This window comes from Pristis pectinata, chromosome 2 (genome assembly GCF_009764475.1).
Source record: "Pristis pectinata isolate sPriPec2 chromosome 2, sPriPec2.1.pri, whole genome shotgun sequence".
Classification (NCBI taxonomy): domain Eukaryota; kingdom Metazoa; phylum Chordata; class Chondrichthyes; order Rhinopristiformes; family Pristidae; genus Pristis; species Pristis pectinata.
In genome coordinates, this window is record NC_067406.1 from 80,735,706 (window position 1) to 80,758,865 (window position 23,160).

Here is a 23,160-nt window from a genome sequence, read left to right on the forward strand (position 1 = left end):
TCCCAAATTGTGAGTTGCTTTTTGACTTTTTTGAAAGAGCAGGTGAGGCTTCTTTCTCTTTAACTTGTAGGGACTGATTATCAGTTGCCAATCTTGGATTTTGGACATCGATCCGTGAAGAGCAAAACATGGGAAGGAGTTCCTACAGAAAGTGAAAAAAAAGGAAGCCTGAATCAAAAGTGAGGAGAAAGATTTCTTTTAAATGCATCAGCCAATGATTTTTTTTGAAAAGAAAGGCCTATTTAAGTGTGGCGTTGCTACCATACCAGGCCTTTATGTGTTGCATTTTGCCGTTTCAGATGCCAGTATCTAAATTTATTCAAAAGAGAATAATGCAATCTTCTGTCCAACACCTAAAAAAACCTGAAAAAAAATTAAAATAACTCAGCAGATGCTGGAAATCTGAAACAAAGACAGAAAATGCTGGAAATACTCAGCAGGTCAGGTTGTGTCCATGAGAAGAGAAACAGAGTCAACATTTCAGGTTGGAGACCCTTTGTCAGCAGAGTAGAATTTCTTCAGGTTAGGCATTTGTGGAAGAGAAGTAGCAGTGAATTCAACAAGTAAGTGAAAATAAAAAATACTGCAGATGCTGGAAATTTAAAATAAAGACAGAAAATGCTGGATATACTATAAGCAGGTCAGGCTGCATCTGTGCAAATGAAGGATCTCCGACCTGAAATGTTGACTCTGTTTCTCTTCCCACTGATGTGGCCTGACTTGATGAGTATTTCTAGCATTTTCTGTGTTTGTTTGACATCAAGTAACTTGGTTGCTGAGGCAATGAGTTGCTTCATGTTATAATGCTAGATTTCCTTTCAACAACAGATTCCCTCCTTGCCTCAGATTCCAAGGCATCCTCTGTCTTCAAGGTAGAGTCTCAGAGAAGCTATGTGTGGTCCAGAACTTACTGATCATGCATTCGGGAAACAGTTGGGATTTAGACAACGTTGAATCTTTGCCAGCTGTGCAATGCCTCTCTTGTGATGACTAAAACACTGATCATTTCAAATAGGAGGACGTTTTTTCAAATGTTATTACAACATAGACTATTCAGCCCATTGAATCTACATTGGCTTTCAGAACCCAAGGGGCAGCACAGTAGCACAGCTCACAGTGTGCAGGTTGATGGTAAAATCTGGGGAGAGTTGATGGGAATGTGGGGAGAATAAAATAGGATTAATATAGGAATAGAGTAAATGGATGGGTGATGGTTAGTAGGCTAAAGGGCCTGTTTTTGTGCTGTATCTCTCTACGACTCTATAACATTCTCATCAATCCCATTCCTGCACTTGTTTCCTTGTGAGCTATTGTCTCTCAAATGCCTATCAACTTCCTTTCATTCTCCTACCGTTCACCCACAGGGAGGACTAATTTGAAGAGATTTGTGTGCAAGTCCACTGAGTGTTGTGTAGTGAATGAAGCAATGGACATTAATGATAGGATGGAAGGAGCGGGTGTTGACTCAGTGTAGTGCAACTTGCCCAATAGGAGATCATCCATTATCCTGAAGATCAGATAACTGCACTGTTGGAAATCTTAAACAAAAACAGAAAATGCAAAAAAAACTATTTCCAATATTTTCTGTTTTTATCTCAAAGGCTAATTTTGATGCTTTGCTCATTGGCCATCCTGTCCACACACTCCATAAACAGCACAAATTTATTCAGAGCTCTGGAGCGTGCCTTCTGTTCTCCCTGAACATCCATCATCCATACACTTGATGAGTTCACTGACTCAACTTGCACCAACAAATTGATTTCACCCCTACGCTTTTAAATCACGGTCTTGCAGCAGCTTATCTTGATGACCTCTTCTGGCACAAGCAGTGCTGCTCTGATTCATCCTCTGCTCCCTCCTCCCTCAGATCTGTTGTTGGTTGCTACCGCTGCATCACTTTGTGGAATTTTTTCCATAACTGTGTTTCAAAAACTTGTAACACACTCGTTTTAGAATTCTTTTAGCTTTGCAGCAGCTTTTTAACCACTCGTTTTCTGCTGGGTTTTAAATATTATCCAATGTTATTTCTGTTTGCAGATAGGGATAAATTTGTTTTTCTGGTTGTGATCAGGCCATATACAAACAGAGACTGCTCAGAAGAATCACCAGGTTAATTCAGTGGTACATCACAGGCTCTTTGATGTTTCCCTGAATATTTAAAGGTTCAAATCTTCAATCAAACAAGGGAAGGTTGCCTGGTTGGGAAGGCGTAGGATGCATGGTTTCAGGTCTCCAGCCATACATAGGAAAAGTTGGTCAGGAATCAGCAAGTATCTCTGCCTGCTTCATATTTTTTCCTCACAAAGCAGAAATGCACTGATTTGCAGAAGTCCCTGATTTTCAATTAACATTTCCTCTGGAGATGAACAGGATTTCATTTAACCACTTATTATTAAGAATGGACAACCTGCTAAGTTTTATCTTCAACCTTTTTACTTGCTCTGGCCCCACAGGTGTCCCGCCATAAAGGACTTCAATTGGGTTCTTTGGTACAAATAGCCTCTGGGTTCTCATTCATGCTCGGTACTTGCTGTTGGTGAACAAGTGGGAAACGTGTAACTCTACAATCCTAGGTTGTACAGTTCATTCCAAACTCCCATTAAAGAATCAAATATTATGAAACAAGATGCTCAGAAGTGCAAGTTTGGTTCCCAGTTCTCAAATGTTCATCCACTAAATTTAATTCCTCCTACAGTGTCTGAAGTGAGGTGTTAAGCTTTACTTACTCTGATCCCACCATACAATTGATGCTCTGAAAGTTGACCAAGAGAGTACTCTGCTTTTGTTATTATCTAGCTTTTCCTCCTGATAAACAGTGTTTCAATAAGATAAATATTTGAAACAGAAGGGGTAGACCCATAGGAAAAGAGAACGACTAACTGGCAGAAACACAAGCTGAACGGTCTGTATCCATTCATAAATTTTCATGGCTCTAGGGACAAGAGTTTTATAATTCATTCAATCCCAACAGGGGATTCAGCAGGATCTGAATCTTGTCACAAGCTTTAACACTGGGCAACAGGCTTTTCAAATGCTTTTCTCAGAAAAATGTTTTTTCTAGGAATACAAAACATGGCCAGTTGCTGGTACATCTTTAAAAGCAGTTAGGATATGCAAATAGTGGATTCTATGACAGTCTAATCCTAAACACATCAGAGTGGTATGGGTTATGTACTGGTTAGCCAGTATTATTACCAACTGAGGCATCATTTGATATCCAAATATCTGTGCCCTTTCAGCAACATAGAATAAGTTGATAGGTGAATCAAAAAGTATGTATTCTTTAATGGGATTTCATCATCTTTATTTGAACTTCTTTGCTCCAAGTGGCACAAGCCTGTCCTTTATAAACCTAGACATAGGAACATGACCTGACAGTATTTGTGTCACTATGGCAATGAACAATTCTGGGGACATTTAGTAACAGAATCATACACAGATGCAGCACTGAACAGGCTCTTCGGTCCAAGTCCATGCTGACCACTAACCACCCATTTTTACACTATCAACTCCTCCCCAGATTCTACCTCTCACCTACACATTTGGAGTACTTTAAAATAGCCAACTAAACTACCAACTCATGCATTTTTGTATGTGGGAGGAAACCAAAGTATCTTGAGGAAACCCACACGGTCATAGGGAGAACTCCACACAGATAACACTGCAGGTCAGAATCGGAGCTGTGAGGGAGCAGCTTTATCAGCTGTGCCATTGTACAGCCCCTGGTGATCCAAAGTACTGTTCATGCAGTATCTGCAACAAACCACCACAAATGGCAATTGGGAGATCTTTCAATGGAAACATTACCTCTAATCTCTCAAGGCCCAGTATGTTTCTTTCTGCTACCTAGCTGTTAAGTGGGACATGTCTTCCATTGGTGCAATTAAAGATTAAGCCACAGTTCTTTGCTTAAGATTTTCACATACTATTTCCATTCCACTTCAGAAAGAATGCTTGGCATTCCATTCAAATATTGATGTTAGAGGAACAAATCATTTCACAATTTTGCAGCAAGGAATTTCTGTTAAATAAAGTATTTGGTAGGTAGGGAGTAAAGGACTGTCCCAGTCATGATATTCCTGATCCCAGTTTTGGTCATTTTCTTCATTTTTAAAAAATATTTGCACATATTTACCTATTACCTAGCAAAGTATATCCATTTAACCATATTGACCTGATTGAATTAATGGTTTTCAAAGCAGTGAGATACAATGCCCTGTTCCCAACCTGTTAAAAATGAACCTCACTTTTCTTTGGCTTAGTAAAATATGAATATTTTCCTGAGACTACCCAGTCAGTTCTTATGAGTGATGTTATCATTGACTTGCTTTTAAATATTATCATGAACTTGTACGTTGTTCCAATATCCTCCATAATATGATGTTAATGTTAGTTTTCCTCCCTTTGTGTTCTAACATTCAATTGCTAAACAGAGCTAAAGTTATAAGAAAGTAGTTTTCAGATATTCAGCATTTAGAGTATTTTGCTTTTGAGTTAACTGTCTCTCACTAGCAACAGTTAAATAAAAACTTTAAAATGGCATTTCATCTTGCAAACCTGTTTTGCATAGCATATTGAGGTTGCTGTAATAATATTAATTTTCTACTCTGTAAAGGTTATATTCATTAATCCTGGGACAGTTGTGCGACCAAAGCTAACTTTGTTAATGTTGCAGTTGTTTAGATAGAGCTTCGAATTATCCAGTTTATTGTAAACAACAAAATTCAACTAAACGGTTATCCAAGTCACTTATATGAATTTTGATGAAAAGTCCTTTAAAATACTTGAATTGTTATTAGTGACATTGTCTATTTAGGCAGATATGACAGTTTCTGTAACACTTCCTGCCACTACAGGGAAAGAACTATAATAATTGATAGAATGAAAAGATGTGAGGTTTGGTGTAACAGAGACAGATTTCAGAAAAACAGACCTAAACTTACTCATGGTCAGACACTGGAAAGATGAGTTAATTTTCTAATTTCAAATAGGACAGCTGACAGATACATTTTTAGCATAGAGCAAACATGCAAATAGTTTAATGGTTTATTAATTCAGTCAACAGTTAATATTACAAATATTTAAAAATGACTTAATATAAATAGTTGGCAGCAAACCATTCCAGTACAGAATTATCACCAGTACAACAGACAGACTGGAGGAATTAGACATCAACAGAAGTATGCAAAAGAAATAAAAGTTGAAAGTAAAATTAAATCAAGCTTGAGGTGATCTTGTGTCCAAAAAGCATGGGTTCTCCTTTATTTAAAAATCAAACAAAAATTACTAATCAACTTTCCCTATAAAGTACAAAAAGGAACAGAACTGGCAGAAGTTGATGGCTGTCTAATTTGCATATCAAAGAACCATTAATTGCTAATTACAACCTAAACACTCCTGTAAACCACTGCTCTGAATCTATACACAAGCATTTAATTAGAATCTAGAGACTTTAACAATATTACAAAGATTTAGCTCCAAAAATAATTCAACATAAAATAAACTTTAGGAATTAGCATCATAAAATTATATTTTCCACATAAAAATACAAAATAATATTAATGACACTGGCTGAATAAGAAAATCATTCCAAGTATCATGCTACCGTTGAAAAAGTAGTCATATTTTTAAAGTAAAATAAAACAAAATAGGCAAATATGCATGAAAAGTATCTCCTTTTTTTCTTTTTTTTAGCAAAACACTATCCAAAATAACTACAATCATTTACATCAGTACAAAGATCTCTGGATTTAAAAATATTAGCATGACAAAGGGGTAAAATTTCTGACAGTAAAAAAATGACATTGTGGATAACTAGTCTGCAAATATGCAATGAAAAAAATAAATCTGCATTAAAAGGTTTACACTGTTATTCTTTTTCTTTTCTTACAAACATTAGAAACAGTATTGCACATCACAACACAGAGTCGAGGTTAATCAGCCTTCCAAAATGTGTTATATTCAAGTCTTTCAGCATCTTTGAGGAAAGGCCTCGTTTGGCCAGATGCAACAGGGGTTAAAATGTCAAGTGTTTCCCATAAAATATATTTGCTTATGTTTTCTTTGCAAAAACACAGCGTGATTTTAAAAAATTAATTTCTCTGCAGAGCCCTGCATCTGGGCAGAAATACATACATTCGGGGAACACAGTATGTGAACAAGCTTATTAGAATATAAAAATAATACAATCAAAACAAAATAATTACATTTCTACAAAAATAGTGAAATAAATATGATTTCTTTAAAAAAGATGCATTACAGTGTTTACCATTTTCTTCATGGCAATGCTGAATAATTCAGGTGCTACAGTGTCGCGGGAAAGAAATGACAGCAGATGAAACAAAAATCATTCTACCACCACCCCACCCCTAAAAAGGATTCACTTAATATTTAAATTAAATTAATTTAACAAAATACATGGGTGATTATGCCTTTAGTTATTTTTCAGGAGCTGGGGATATTTCAAATTACTGCACTTACTTTCTGCACAGTTTTAAATAGCAGAGCCCTCCTAAGGTTACCACATTAGTTTACAAATGTTTAGACCCTTCCAAATTTAGGAAGCAGAATGTATGGAAAAATAAAATTATCAATTTGTTAAATCATTTATTTGCTGAGTTAAATTATATATGCAGATCTTTTGATAATAAACATAGCAAAACTATCGATTTCTCTTCTAAATTCAGAAAAATTGAGGTATTGCAAAGGAGATGCCATCAGTCAAAAAGTGTGCCCTAAAACAGCTGACTGTTGGAAAAAATTCTCACCAAGATACAAAAGTAGTGCATAACAAATGCCAATATGGATGTCTGAAAATGGAACAAATTTGGCAGAGAACAAATACTCCAAATAGCCTGGAGAACCATGGTAAGTAACAAATGGGAGCATTAGCCAATAAATAAATTAGTAAAAAAGCTATTCTTCAAAACAGCATAGACTTCAAACATTTTAAAAGTTGCATCACAATCACTAAACAGCAGAGTTAGACAAACTACATACACAAAAGCACACCAGGAGACCACCAATGTTCAAGACCAACACCTTGCTTACATAAAAAGATTGTCCCTAAGGATTATATACGGTTGTTCTATACAGCATATGCTTGTAATGGCATGATCACCTTTTTTAAAATAAATAATTGACACCCGCATAACTTTCTGCAGCTTACTAATACATTTTTTTTCAATCTAGTGTGATTAAACTGCAGAGAAATTCAATGCTCTATGCCAAACCAGGTTAATTTAATACCATATTCATCTCCATTTTGACTTTAAAATGGTTAGGTTTATTAATTCATGTTCCTTATATGACAAAATCAGTACCATTTTACATTTTTTGGGAGGGCTGATAGGAGGGAAGGGACCTTAAGAGTTTGGTGATTGTTTAGCAGTGTGCTGACCATCTTTGGTTTGTAGAGGAAGTCTGAGCCACTATACCAAAGAGTTTTATGAAAGGGGCAATGAAATCAAAGCTTTTAATTTTTTTTCATTTAATAATTTGATTTAAATTCCTAGCTAGCTACTTCTAGATTTCTACTTAGGACAACAATTCACTGAACACTAAAACTAAACCCACATATTAACAAGATTGCACAGGGAAATACGAGATTACATCCAGTCTGCAGAAATCAAACTCCACAACCCACCAGGTCACGATAGTGGCTGCACTTCTACTCTAAAAGCTAATTTGCATAATGTACACAAAGTGTAGCAGTAGGACATTGTCGTTACAGGAGTCACACTTATGCATGCAAGTTAGGTTTTTTTCCTCATTTTCTTTAAAACTATTATTGTATCTTTCATGCTAACTAATTTTTCTGAATGTTTGCCAAATCTGACATTGCATTCACTGCTGTGAAGAACATGTATGAATATACTAAATATACTACTGCATGCATTAGGTGTACAAGTAAACATGCAGTTAAATTCACATTCTAAATTGTGGCAGTCTAGGCCATTGCTGCCTGCATCTAATTCTTTCTTAATGCAGCTGTTATAATTATGTTTCTGATCCCATTTTGTTACTGTGTGTTCTGGCATTAAATATAACACTATATAGCAGCAAAGCTCCTAATGTAGCTCAAGAATAATACAAATGCTAAAATAGTTAAACCAGATCAGTCTCGAGGTATTATTTCTTGCAAGTCAAAATGGAGAGCAAAAACGTAACCTATTTTTTTTAAAGTTTGTGTATACATTGCAAATAGCAACATTAAAAAATAAAATTCTGTGTGGCAGAAATCACTCATCTATAGCTAATCTTGCCTCCTACTATGTGCTACCTTTGGTAAAATTACTAGGGATAGGTCTTGGAGATGAAACTGAGCTTCCTGAAATAAGTGCATGCTCCACCCATTAAAGATAGCAGCAAACTGTGCGCCCCTAAGTGGCAACATTCTCACTTCTAAGTTTATTTTATATAAAAAAATAACTTGAAAAAACTACAAAAAATCCTTTTTTTCTCAAAAACATGAAAGTACCTCAAAAAAGTTAGTAAAGCCTGAGATGCAGGGTTTTGGTGACAAACAGAGGCCTGTAGTGTATTAGCTGCTACATATGATGTACGCATTGAGAGCTGGGGTAGGAGGCAGAGGAATGCACTTATTTCTCCTAACTAGTCATGGTTTCTTCAGCTTTTTAAACCTCATGCACTCTCCTCTCTTCATCCGTCATGATCCTTCAGGCGCCTGAATGTTACGTTCAGCTCCAGCGGAAGTGAACCTGTCGAGGGCGGTCAGCCCCTTCCTTCACCAGCGGCTTGTGGAATTCCCGCCCCGCACGAGAGTGGATGTTTGCCCAACAAAATTCACAGTAATACTGCAGACAAGTGACATTGGCACAGAAAAATGGAGCAAACTTTCCACCACACCGGGCACCCTGGCATTCATCACACATTTGATCATCTAGCACGTATGGCTTAACTTCCACCTGTTAGAATAAAATACAATTTTACATTAATATTTCTTCCATTAAAGTCAGTGCAAAACATCTTTCGATCTAGAGGACTCATATGGCATACAAATGAGGATAAGTAGTTAAAAGCAACCAGCTTTTGCAATTGCTCCCAAATATCCAGAGTCATCATGCTCCATGTGCCATTTTATTCCATTTTCCTTAATCATTGCAGTGGAATGTTTGCAGGGACACATTAAGACTTGGGGCATTTCACCCTCATCTTCCCACCCCCAAGCAATCATTCAGTACTTTAAGGATACGAGAGAATGCGTGTGCATGTACGTGTTGTGCGCAGTTACGTGTATACACTCATCATTTATTTAGTAAATTCCTACAAAAGTGGCTAATTTAAAAATTCTATTCTTTGGCAATACATGTACAGAGGTGTATTTCAGTCCTCTACACAATGTTTACCATGTCATTAATTTTTTTGATTATTTTCCATTCTGTCCATAACATTTTTATTGACTTATGTATATAAACCCCAATCCCTCTCTGGACCTGCACCACTTCCACATTTTTACTATTTATGCAATACTTTCTATCCTTTTTTAGTTGAATACAACTGACCTTGCATTTATCTGTGTTGAAATCCATTTGCTATGCTTTGATTGTAAGCTAAATCTACTACTCTTTGTATTTTCATGCTTACATCATCATCTATCTTTTGTCATCACAATACGTCACTTTATATTTCATGTCCCAAGTTGTTAATAAAGATGGTGAGTAGTTGCAGCCCTAATACATAGCCTTTCAAGACAATGGCAATGACATTCCACAATATATTTACTGTATAAGTCTGTCAACATACCTATCTTGTCCTATACTGCAGTTCAGAATTCTTTCTAAAAAAAAACCAGGTCAATAACTTCACGACTTTCAACTCTGACCAAGTCACCCAAGAGACTTTTCACCTTCTAGGACTCCAAAATAAATAACCCATATTTTAATCTATGTTTCTGGCAATGTATACTACCAGCTTAAAGTTACAAATCTAACCTAACAGTTGTGCAGATAAATTCCAAGGTGTGGCCCAGTTAAACTGTATTCAAAAATAGGCATATATTTGTAACTTTAAGCAAATAGCCTTCTGCAAAAAGCATATATTAAAATAAATGTGCGAGATTATTTGGTCCATCTAGGTTATTCTTCATGGCAATTATGTTAATTCTCAAAAGCAGCAAGTGTATCATGATTGTAGTTTCCTCTATTATCCTACCCAGTTTTCAATTTAGTTATTTATCCAGTAATAAGGTTCCTGACATTAGTTGCAAACATGCCATTTATTGGTTTGAACCCATGTCCCTCTATTATGGTCTAATTTTAACAGTTTCTGAATAATTCTCTCTTATTCTGCATGTGCTTGCACAAGTGTTCCATTATTTTGCTTCGTTAAGTCACTCAGTTTAACATGCATTTTTTTTTGCACAGTTTTCTGCAGCTGGATGGTTTAGCTGTTGAATTTTAGAGGTCTTCCAAAATCAAAATGAAACAAGCAATTGAGTCTGTTAAGCTCAAAAGATACCACTTACCCGTTTATCGATATCTCCATGCTGTAGCTGAACAAATCGAGCACTGATGGCAGCTATATAGCTCTGCTGATTTGAAAAAGCAACACGCCCGGCTCCTTTAGGGTACTTCAGCTCTGGGTCGGTATCAATTCCTGCATAACATACTCCACCATAAAGGCGATCCATTATCATCGCTAGCTCCACTAAAAAGAAATACAGAAGCCTTTAAAACCAGAATATGTACTGAAGTGAATGAATCTAAGATAGTAATTTTATAAATAAATTGAATGTCCTTCATTGTGCCTGGTGGTAGTGTAAAATGCATGATTGTTTAACAGATGCTAGTTTATTAATAAGTTCCCACAATCCTGCTTTTTGATCAGCTTCATTTTCAGCAGCTGAACATTTTGGCAAAATCACACACTGATATTGGCACTATGCATTAAAAAAAAATCAATTTCAAAGTCAGAAGACCAATATTGACAATGTATTGTCAACTATTTTCAAGGGGGTTATCAAGTGTGCAAAATGAATAAAAATAATGCTCAATATTATGTTTACTTCTGTTTTACAACACCTGACATTTTAAGCCCATATCACTCTTAGATTACGAGATAGATTAATTAGTTCAATTTTGCAGCCAAAAGGGAAATAAGTACATTTCAGAAATGCACTCTGCAGCTGGTATATATTGGCTAACAGTATACACTATGCAGACTAATTTTGCTCAGTTTCATGTCATGTAACAGCAAGTTACATTTAATATGCTTTTAATATTCCAACTCCTGCACAGGATTCCAAGGAAAAGATGGATGAAAATTAAAGGGGGAGGTATTTGGTTTCCCAAAAATTTCGTCAAAGATAGGCTTCATTGAATGAGGTGTAAGTAGGGAGGTGGAGATATTTTGGGATGCAGGGCTTAGATAACTGAAGTCATGATGACTGTCAGTAGTTGGGCGAAAGAGGGCAAGTTGTGCAAATGGAATCGGGAAAATGCAAAACCAATGAATACGGTGCTGTGGCAGAAGTAGAAAAACAATTCCCCTATTAAATTGGCTAACAGCACAGAGGCAGCAGAGTGGTTAAAGGCGTATGTAGCAGGTAGTATTTAGCATCACCATCATAGATACACAAGTCAGTTCAATATATAAGGATAACGTTGCCCAGCAACACTGTAAATATGAAGCTGGTGTGGGTTCAAGAATGGATCCCTCAGGGACTCCAAAATTGACTATGAGGTAAGAGAAGACATTGCGAGAGACTCTTGGATTTAAGGGACCTGGAGTCATACAAGAGCAGTCCCATGAAGTGAAGAACAGAAGAATCAGAAGATGGCATGATTAATTATGGTCAAGTCTTCAGAGATTGAGAATAAGAACAATAATATAGCATTAGTACAATAGCAGCATACGTTAGTAATTTTGAATAGGGCTCTTCTAGGTGCATGGATGGAACAGAAACCATAGAAGGGTTCAAAAGGAGTTGTAACTGATATTGACAATTCTGGAAACAATAAGGCACAGGAGTTTAGGGATAAAAGAGATTGAGATTGTTTGCAAGGACAGAGGAGTCATTTTTGTAAAAGTCAGGATATGACAATTATTTTGAAAGCAAAGTAACCATTTTCAACTTCAGATAGAAAGGAAGTCAGTCAGGATAGTTTGCAATAGGGTCAAATGAACAGAATTAGCTTGCATTGGCAATATGAAACCAGTCTGCAAACTTTAAACTTCTTATTGCACGCTGGTTCAAGTAAGTACATGCACATAGATTTTGCTTGGTCAGGATATTTCAGGTTAAGGCAAATTTAATATTTGATTGGTTTAAAGTAATCATCATCTTTAAGTATGCTATTAAGCTATATGTAAAAAGATTCCTTTTAAAATGCTTCAAACTACTTTTCTTTTTACCAGCTCTCAGAGGACGAGGAACCCCTCCTACAAAAATGGTTTTGCGAGGATCAAGTGGCTGTGAACCATCCATTACAAAGTCGCTATCACTAAGATTCCACGGCCGAATCTGGACCTGATTTAAAGAATAGAAATGTTCAGTTAACCTAACTATTGCTATACAAAAAACAATCTTCATTCAGAGAAATGTAATTGACATTCTTCAACCTCAAAACCTGGATTTTTCAGGGACATTTTGGTGAAATGGTCAGTGCTTACTGACAATATCATGTCTAGCTAACAAATTCTGTGCTTTCACACATGGAATTGCTCTCAGTGATTCGCCACTGGCAGTTGACTGCATTACAATGCTGAAGGTGCAATGGGGGTGCGATTCCACACTACATTTGGTGGGGAAGATACCCAAAGACCCTGTGGTCTGAGGTAGTTCGGGGAAAGCTATCCCATTGACTTCAATGGAAGGGGTGGCTGTGATGGACAAGCAAGTACGTGGTCCCTTAAAATGCTAAAATGCATTTTAAAATGTTTATGAATGTGTTTCAGGACATTAATTTTTAAGTGTTTAAGAATTGTTGATCATTTCATGAACATTTAAAATGTTTAGAAACATTCAGTCTTAGACAGCTTTAGTTACGACATATTTGTTCTGAGGCTCATAAGATTGGACGAAGTTTCACCTGTGACTTTCAAATGGCAGGATCGCTTCAGGCAAGTGAGCATTCCCAGCCAAACAGTTCATTCATACAAATCAAGCATTTGGGGCAAATGCACCAAAACAGCCTCGTCAGGAATATTACTGTTAAACAGTAAAACTCTTGTAACTACTATTGATAATTATTTTTGATACATATGAAGTACAATAGAGCAACTCCAAATATTCCTATTCCTAAATACTAAATCAGAATTGCTACAGATACAATTCCTTTTCCACAAAAAGGAACACGTCTAGCCTCTGGCAAAATGACTGCCAGATTTCTACATTTGAGTTCAAGTGCGAATATATAATTTTTTTTGGCAAGTCTTAGCTATTAAGAATCCCTGCTACTCAACAATTCTAAGCAGAAAAATCGTGGTCAAAAATTATGTTGGTGAAGGTAAATTATGTTGAAGGTAAACATTGTCTCAAATCTGCAAAGGCAACATTTCCAACTATTAGACCTTAAGCAATTAGTTTTCTATTTTGCTTTCAAGGTTAATTAGGAACATAACATTTAACTACAAGAAAACTTAATGTCACTAGATTTCCAAAAATATAGTCTAGACCATCCTGCACAGGGACAAAATTAGTTAGAAGCCCGTTTGCCAACTGCTTAACTTACAGTACATACATTTTTTAGGTGCACTCTTTCTTCCTGCTCAAGAATTTTATCTAGTGTGATTAAAGTGGTTATTGTCTACAAACATATCTATAAATTTACTGGTTTGTCCTTGATAGTAGGGCTTGAAACACAAAGGTAGAGTTTTCCATCCTCTTCGATGCATGCATCAATTAGAGCCTGGACAGAACTCTCCTCCTGAAACAGGAGAAATGCATAGCCTGCAACAGAAAAATACACTGTAAACAGCAAGCAAAGTGATTTTTACGTCTTCAGTTGTATTTCAAAACACAGTATTGATGGGGATATCAGCAAAAATGTACTTGCATTGGGGATAAAAAACAATAAGCATGAAATACAGTACTTTTGCATCCATATTATACAAATGTTACTTCAGAATTGTGTGTTAGTTCAATGAAGTCTCCCAAAACATTATGTATGATTGCCATATGGGACCCAGTGGTAGACACAACCAAACATTAGAATGAAACAATGGACTATCAAGAGATTTTATTCCCTTCTGTACCATATAGCACTGGGGTAGCAAGAAACCAAATTGAACTGTGTTGTAAAGCAAAGTACACCCCAAGGGCAAAACACTTTTGTGTTTACACTTTGGGTTCTGCATTCTAGACTCACTTTTCTCACAATGAGCTTCTATAAGCAACCATTTAAAATAGTTTAGCAGTAACAATGATGGCAGTATAATCTCTTCATGATAAAAAGGCTAACTTGGTCTTCAAAGTGTAGTTCGTAAGAAGTCAGAGAGCTATGGCACAGGAACAGGCTCTTTGGCACATAGTCCTACCCTAATCTTATTTTATTCCTCCCACACACCCTTGAGATGTGGGAAGAAATTGGAGCACCTGGCAGAAATTCATGGTGGAGACTGCTATAAGTATTGACCTTTTAAAAAAAAAAACCCTGTAATTCCACTTTTAATCCTGGAAACTATAGTTGGATTACTCATTGAAGCCCAGTTGATGAAAATGTTTTGCTTCTATTAACCTCTAATATGTAATTTAAAAATCCAAGTCTTCATATCCCTGTGAGCATCAGATTTCTGTAACCTCCTCCAATCCCACAACCCTCAGAACCCTGCATTCCTTCCTTTCTGGCCCTCTTGTGCATCTCCGACTTCCTTCACCCCAACTATGGTAACCATATCATCAAATTTCCCACAACTTGTTTATACTTGGCGGCCAGACAGACTAAGGATACTTTTTTTTGGTGAGATACAAGGGGAAAGGAGACTGGGAAGAGAGGTGAAGAAGCTGGGTAGGCCATCAGCCTGTTAGTGACTAAGCCAGACTGAGATGAAGCCATGTCAGGTCCAAGGGAATGTACAAAATGAAATGTGGAATTGCAGATTCAGTCATTGTAGACTGAATGTTACAAATACTATAAATTTTGCTACAGTGCCCAAAAATTCTTCCAGCTCATTACCATTGCAAAATGGTACTACTCGACTCCGTAAATATTTTAAGGAATAGAGAACGTGATTGATTAAAAAAAACCTCAAAGCAGTTAATCAGCTACACACACAAATACAGTTTGTTTTAATGCAGAGTTAAAAATAAAGTATTGTTTAAATAGCTTGGACAAAAAAGCTAAGATGATGATGAGCCAAAAAGCTGAATTTGAACCTTGAAAAATGGGTGTGTTGGGGCTGTGTCAGCTGAAAGAAAAAAATTGAAAAATGATCTGAATTAGCAACCAACTTGGGCTACTTTTGGATTTTACATTCCTCAGGCTTTGGTAAAGTTGGCAGTTTAGGAGAGGGAACACATGATAAATCCACAAGGCAAGTACCTTTGCAGCACTGCTTGTGCATCAAGAGTTGCAAGAATGTTTTCTCCAAAACCAATAAGTCACCCAGTAAACATCCTAGCCCTGTATATGTGCTCTATCCTATATCTCTTCATCCCAAGCACTACTGGAAATTCTCTTGATCTTCCCAGATGCATTACCTGCCTTCAGGAGATTTGGCCTTGTACATGTGGTCTGTCAGTTAGGCTACCAATGATTGGGGACTGGACTGCACAGAAAGACAAAAATTTTAAAAAGGAGCCTGCAATATACAGTATCAGGGAAACATATTGGTTTGGCCTCACAATAACTTCATGGAACTCATCTGCAGGCTAAAATCTCACTTATCATTAGATAATTGCCTTACCTTTTGGTGGAAAATAGGATTTGCTTTCAGCCTTATGAGGCCAGTCGACAACCAAAGGTCCAAAACGGCGAAAACTCGCTGTAATTTCATCTGTAAAAGCAGAATTTGACCATGTATACAATCTCTACAAAGAAGGGCAGTATAGAATTGAAGAAAGAACTCCACAAAAATTTCACAATGAGCACTACCTTCATCAATGTCTGGTGGAAGGCCACCAACAAATACTTTTCGGGAGTATCGTTCAATTCTTTCTCCGTTCTGGTGAGATGAGCAGCAATTAACAGAATTCAAAACGCCAGGGACAGTCTGGTCACCATGTCCATCATCAAGAAAACCATCTTCTATGGGGAACAATGAGGAGCGGCCTGAAAAAAACAATTTCAAAAGAGTTCAGCTGTAACAAAATAAGGACTAATGTCTTGAAATTGTTAACAAAGCATTTTTGTCTATTTTTATGCAAAATATCAACATTTCAAGCTTAACAAGCAGAATTAAAAGATTTCAACTTGTTTTTTTAAGTTTAACTTGCATATTACTGATGTGTTTATTTCCCTAGGCACTTCAAAGATGTACAGAAATTCTAATACTAGCTTTGAAGAATGTGGGTTTGCAAAAAAAAAATCTACAAATGGTTTATAGCATCTATCCTAATTAAACGTACAACATTTTAATTCTGTAAACTAGACAGTTTATCTATCATGCATGGATAAATGTACATGCATGGAAAGCATCTCTTTGATCAGTCAGTGAATAAAACACTCGCAACCTCTCTCTATAGACATAACCTGACCTGAGCATTTCTAGCACTTCATTTTTTTTTAAGATTTCCAGTACTTTGCATCTATAATGTCAATGACTGCTTTGCCATTATGGATGACAACAAAGATTGTTCACTTTAAGACAGACTCGTATCTTCCTGTTTCTGTATTGCAATAAAAAACATGGAACACAGGTCTGTGGAATTTGCATTTGCAAGGATACATTTTTTCTCTTCACTTGAACTACTATACACAATAACCATAATTCACAATGCCAAAGGATCTACGTATGGTACATCATTTATTGTGATGGTTTCTATATTGAACAGGTTACCCGCTTGGACTGAGTGCTTCCAATGAGCATGAGATGTAAAACTCTCAAATTCAGACTGAACATAGAACAGTTCAGCAGAGGAATAGGCCCTTCGGCCCACAATGTTGTGCCGAACTAATTACACTAACCCCTTCTGCCTGCACAATGTTCATATCCCTCCATTCTCTGCACATTCACACCGGTTATACTAACATCAATTTACTTTTGGCCTTTGATCTTGAAGGAGACTGGAGCTTTCATCCTTCATGGCACCAAGCATTAACTTAAAGTAGCCAAAAGTATTCTACAAACCACCCAAGAGCCATATGTGACAATTATTAATGCAATAGATCCAAGTAATGGTATTAGTTGCTGGAAAGAAAAGTATTTACAGTAAAAGATGTGTAGGATATTCCATGACCTTTAAACACGAATCAAGAGCAGTTGCACATGCAGATTGACACTATTCAGGTCAAGGTCTAATTCTTTTCATTCCATTCTCTATCCTAAAATCTAGTCTCTTCAAGGCTGCAGTATGGGGCATCTACAAAATACAATCATGCACAAAGACTACTTGTCAGAACCCAAACAGAAGCAGGAAAAAGTAATTTGGCTCCTCTCATGCTTGCTCTGCTATTCAATAAGATTATTATTTTTACTGCAGCGGCATCTTTCTCCACTCTCCTTACATCCCTTGATTCCCCTAATATCTAAAAATATATCAGTCTTAAATATACTCAGCAACTGAGTCTTCAGAGTCCTTTTGGGTAAAGAACTCCAAATTACATTCACTATTTGGACAGTACCTCCCAGACCCACAGCTTCTATTACCAACACAGACATGGGTAACAGGAACATAGGGAAGCCTGAAGGCCACGTTGTTCCTTTAAGCCACACACCAGTGTAACTTGGAAACACATCATCCTTCCTAATATCATCACTTAGCCTAAATCTTGGAATTCCCTATCCACAGCATTTTGGGAGTATCCTACATTCTAAAAATAAATAAATGAAAGCATACTCCAGAGAACTTTAAGATATTGTATTTATCATTTACTAAGTAAATGTTCTGCTTATTGTTTTTAAATTGATGCTAATCTAGTTCATTCTTCTGTTTCAGATAATAAGAATTTATGTTCTTCAGTTATGTGTGATGAATATGGGTATCAGGTTGCCAGATAGGAAAATGATTCACAACAAAGCTTGCCATGTGCACCAGACTCAAAGAGGGGCTTTTAATATAACTGAAGCAAATCTGTGTCTGTGTTAGCAGAGTTCACACTAAGTTTTAATTCAGAGGCAAGTCTATGCTCCATTACATGACAATCCAATTTGGACTACTTGTAACTTTAATAAAAGCAAATAAGTATAACCAAACTAATTTCACAAAAGTCAGAACATAAAAAGCTTTATATATCTATTAAATATTACATTCAAGTGATGAGAACAGTAGAATCAGAAGTTCAAGCTAGCTGGCAGCTAACAAAATGGTCTACCAGAAACTGAAATTGTGTTATATATTCCCATCCCTCTCTTAATAAATGTATAATATCTGCATGAGATACATGTCAGTTGAAGAATGCCAACCGAGTTTATAGCAAAGATGAAAATGTGCTGAAATGTGTTTTCATCAAAAGTTTAGAACCTCAAAGAATGGCAGAACTACATCTGTAATCTTCAAAGAACATCAAAGTCAGTGGAAACATATAAAAATTATTGGTCAAGTAATTGCTCCTGTCACCTTAGTTTAACTTATAGTTAATGCTAATATTGCAACTTAAGAATTTCTATTCCTTTTAACAACTTTTGTTGTTCAGGGAAAACATGATTAAGAATAAGAAATAGAAGCAAAAATGCATGAGAAAATGCTTATATAGAATGTGAAAAGACAAGTACCAATGAACTTTTACTACAAATCAAAATACAAATACAGAAATTAGACTACTATCTTACTAAACCAAAAAGCTTGAAGCTAATCATTTGTGTTGCATGCTCCATAAAATTTCTTTAACATTTTAAGAGTTTATTTTAGTCTGAACAAAGAGAATGTTACTTTTATTTGACTTTTTATTTGCAAAGGAAATATCAATTTATGAATTCACTGTCAGTTTTATGGCCATGTAAATCAAAGGTTACAAAACTGCAGTTAAATTCTACAAAATTATATTTTATTTTGGTATAGCATAAATGATTAGTAAAGCCAAAGTAGCCATTCAGACTGAAACATTGAGAACTTGTATTGATGACATTGCAGATACTGAATGAAGAATCACTGAAGACACAAGAAAGACTGCAGATGCTGGAAATCTGGAGCAACACACGCAAAATGCTGGAAGAACTCAGCAGGCCAGGCAGCATCTGTGGAGGGAAATGAACAGTCGACACTTCAGGTCGAAACCTTTCATCAGGACTGGAAAGAAAGAGGGCAGAAACCAGAATAAAAAGGTGAGGGGAGGGGGAGGACTACAAGCTGGCGGGTGATAGGTTAATCCAGGTGAGGGGGGAAGGTTTGGTAAGTGGGGAGGGGTGGGAAGTGGGAATGATTTGAGAAGCTGGGAGGTGATAGATGGAAGAGGCAAAGGGTTGAACAAGATGGAACTTGATAGGAGAGGACAGTAGACCATGGAATAAAGGGAAGGTGGTGAGGAACCAGAGGGAGGAAGGTGTGGGTGAGGGTCAGGTCGTGAAGGTGGGGGAGGGGAAAGAGAAAGGGTAAAGGGGACAGAAGTACAAGGAAAAACAAAAAAGGGGAGAGGGGATGGGGAGTGGTTAGCAGAAGTTAGACAAATTGATGTTGATGCCGTCAGATTGGAGACTACCAAAACAGAATACGATGTGTCATTCCTCTAATCTGCATTTAGCCTCATCTTGGCAGTAGAGGCAGCCATGGGCAGACATGTCAGTGTGGGAATGGGAAGTGGAATTAAAATGGCTGGCCACTGGGAAATCCTGGCTGTTATGGCGGACAGAGCAAAATATACTCGACGAAGCGATCCCCCAATCTGCATCAGGTCTCACCAAATTATTCACTGAAAATTGCTTTTTTTCAACTTATACAGGTTTACTCCAATAGTGGTTCTATTTCAGATAATAAACAAGAACTTCTGTTCTTTGCCATACATGATGATTAGTAATGTGTGTGCTATTGTGTAAGTACAGACTCTTCTCCCAGATGAAAAAGCAGCTTCCAACCAACCATATTTTATATTCCTTGTGTTACTTCTGTACAACCATTAACCATATGGCTCAAAGAATAACCAAGCACATTTCAAACAAGATCCAAACAGACTGGAATTATGCTATCCAGTATCTGAAGAGCAAGTGTGACTATCTCCTCTAATGGTTCTCGTACTACATCTCCAATGTCAATTGTGCTTAAATCTGCAGTTATTCTGAAAATGAAGAAACTGCCTGAGGTAGAATCCACTTTATGGTTCCCACAAGGTTGAAGCATAAAAACCCCAAGACACTGTCCTTAATCTTGGTTACTAACTTTTAGCAATTCATAATGACATAGACATCAATCATGTTGGAAGAGAAGGATATGCTTACTAAACACCTGATTTAAAGGACTTCATGATTATAGCTGAATATTACACAAAGGGAACTTGAGGTTTTGCAAGTAAAATCTAGGATACGGAAAAAACAAATATAAAATCTGTTCTTGTCAGTAATCTTCTAGTGAAGCAAATATTGCACAGAAAGCCTTCAATAATTTGACCAAAACAGAAAAGCAGTGTGAGATTTGTCATACCGTCAATAAAAAGTTATAATTACCCTGCCTCTATCATTATTTTCCATAAATTGTGTCATTCTGTTTATAGTGGCTTTTGTTTTAAAGAAAGAGGTTATAAACAGTACCTGCAAATTGTTTTAGTCAATAACTGATATCAAAAAATGAAAACAGAAGGTCAAGTTTAATTGTAATCCAAGCTATTTACATGAAGTGGGCTATGAGCCCTCCAGAATAAAACTGAACTCCCCTGGCAACCATTAACAGAAGAAATGCACATTAACTTTGCCTGAGAAAACATTCATCCATATTGTGTGGTTAATAGGAACTGTAGACATGTGCTGGAACAGTTTTCATATTTTACGCAAGAGGAAAGTGGAAATTCCTTAAATAGAATTCATTCATGCAAACTACAGAGAGAATGTAATTAAGGCACGAGTTTACTGATCCTTCCAGCTCATACTAAATGCACAGAAATAGCATTTCCCAATAAATAAAATTAACATGGATCTGCATTTATAAAGAAACTCTTCAGTTTGAGTTAATACCAGATTTAACCATCTTATGAAATTGGAAGCTTGTGATGAAACCTTGTTTTTAATATTTCTTTTAAAAATTGATTGTGGAAGATCACTTCTCAAATTGTTTCTTTAAATGATAACTAAGATAACAGTAATTGGATGCATGCAGCCTAATAAAATTGCACATAAGTCAGAGTATGACAAATTCACTGCATGACTTTAAAATCCTGGCAACAAAGTGTGCTTTTTAAAAACTTCATCTACGTAATTGAAGCCAATCACCTGCGCCCATTAATGTTTGCACTTATCTATGAAATAAAATCTATCCAGCCACCAAATTCTTTCCCCTTCTGAAACACATCTTCATTCATGCTGAATTTAAAATAATGCATAGTATGTGATGAGAAACTTTTGCCCTTTTTGAATAAAAGTACCACTTGCTTTAATCCTTTTTTTTCTTAGGTAGTCCCTTGGGATCAAAGACAATTTGTTTCCATTCTGCTTTGGTGGGTTTAGGTGGTATTAAAGGCCACACTGAGAACTGAACACTCTTCCACTGATGGGGCTGGAGATGCCTGACAGTGGAAGCAAGGGAGGTAGTTTGAGTGGTATGCTTCTTCTGCCACTTATACAAGGTTTTCACATACTTCTGATGCATTCACTCAAGATCCTTAAAATGGAGAAGGAACATTCAGGATAGTAGTAAGTGGTCATGGGCCTGGAGTTCCTAACAGTCAGTGTGGGTGTTTCAATTTATGAGGCTTTGAGCACATCATTGAATCTTTCCCTCAGTTCGCCTGAATCTCTTTCTGTGACAGAGCTTGGAATAATGCATTTGTTCCTGGAGTCTTTCATCAGGCATGGGAAAAAGCTTGGCTTGCCCCAACAGAACCAAGTGAATGAAGCTAGGGAATCACCGCAGGGGACTTTGTCCTGGGACATGTCCCTTACACTGGTTTATTATCCTTACCAATGGTCTTTTCTCTTCAGTGTCTTGCTGCAGATAGACCAAGTATCAGAAGTATATGAGAGCAGGGTTCACTGTTGCCCAGAAGACCATGAGTTTTATGCAGGTCTTCAGTTTTAATTTTCAAACACCCCTTTGCTCAATCAACCAAAGGCTGTGATATGTATGACACCAATCACCTCAGTTTCAGTTGCGTTAGCTTTGCAAGCTTAGACAAAAACTTGGGTGCAAAAATTGTCTACATTACCCCTGAGGTAGGGGCAAAAGTAAAAGTCAGCAAACATTCCAGCAAAAACTGCAAGAATGTGTGAGGACACAACTAGGTTAGTTGTGGTGTCTCCTTAGCCTGCCTGCACTCAATGTTTACACACAAAAAGGTCACTTCAGCAAGACATTTGTAAGTTGCCTGATGAACATGACAGCATATACCTCCAGCAAAAGGGAGCATCTTCAGACAGAGAAGTGGGGTAAAAGGGAAGAAATCTAGCTCATGTCCTTTTTTCTTAAAAATGTTAATCTTGAATCTAAGGAAACCAGGATCAAAGATGCCTAAGAAATAAAGAATCTTGAGCATAACAAAGCTTTCTTCTCTCCATTGAATTACATGGGGTTCAAAACACGTTAACTGAAGAATGCACTGAGGAAAATGCAGTTCAGTGGCTATCAGCTGACTTGTTAGTGACAGGCTTAATATTTGTTAATATAAGAATTTAAGGAACAGCAGTTGTAAACCATTTAGCTTCTTGCGCCTGCACTACCACTCAAGATCATGACTGATCTTGCACCCTGTTGCCATCTTCCCCACATTAATTAATACCCTCGTAAACACAATATTTGAGAGATATTAAGATGTTCAAACTATGTTTCAAATTCTTATCTTCAACCAAGGCATCAATTTCTTTAGTTCATTCAATATTGGGGATAAAGGTGGGGGGGGGGGGGGGGGGGGAGGAGTGAGAGAGGTGAGAAAGGGCACATCAGTCCTACTCTAACTAATGCCA

The 23,160-nt window shown here is 36.8% G+C and overlaps 1 protein-coding gene and 1 long non-coding RNA gene across 3 annotated transcripts in view; one reads left to right on the forward strand and one right to left on the reverse strand.

Annotated features, from left to right (window-relative positions):
* Positions 1-257, forward strand: part of LOC127567002 (uncharacterized) — a 58,068-nt gene extending 57,811 nt beyond the window's left edge. The window contains exon 3 of the long non-coding RNA XR_007955830.1: positions 71-257. This is a non-coding gene — a long non-coding RNA (uncharacterized LOC127567002). The remainder of the gene's footprint in view (positions 1-70) is intronic.
* A 4,775-nt stretch (positions 258-5,032) lies between these two features.
* LOC127581941 (cytoplasmic polyadenylation element-binding protein 2-like) overlaps positions 5,033-23,160 on the reverse strand; it is an 85,787-nt gene continuing 67,659 nt past the window's right edge. For both annotated transcript variants that reach the window (XM_052036742.1, XM_052036736.1), the window contains 6 exons: positions 16,056-16,232; positions 15,868-15,957; positions 13,794-13,912; positions 12,376-12,490; positions 10,487-10,668; positions 5,033-8,927 (listed from right to left, as the gene is read on the reverse strand). In XM_052036742.1, coding sequence (XP_051892702.1) covers positions 8,700-8,927; positions 10,487-10,668; positions 12,376-12,490; positions 13,794-13,912; positions 15,868-15,957; positions 16,056-16,232 — 911 coding nt within the window. In that variant the 3' untranslated portion in view covers positions 5,033-8,699. The remainder of the gene's footprint in view (positions 8,928-10,486; positions 10,669-12,375; positions 12,491-13,793; positions 13,913-15,867; positions 15,958-16,055; positions 16,233-23,160) is intronic.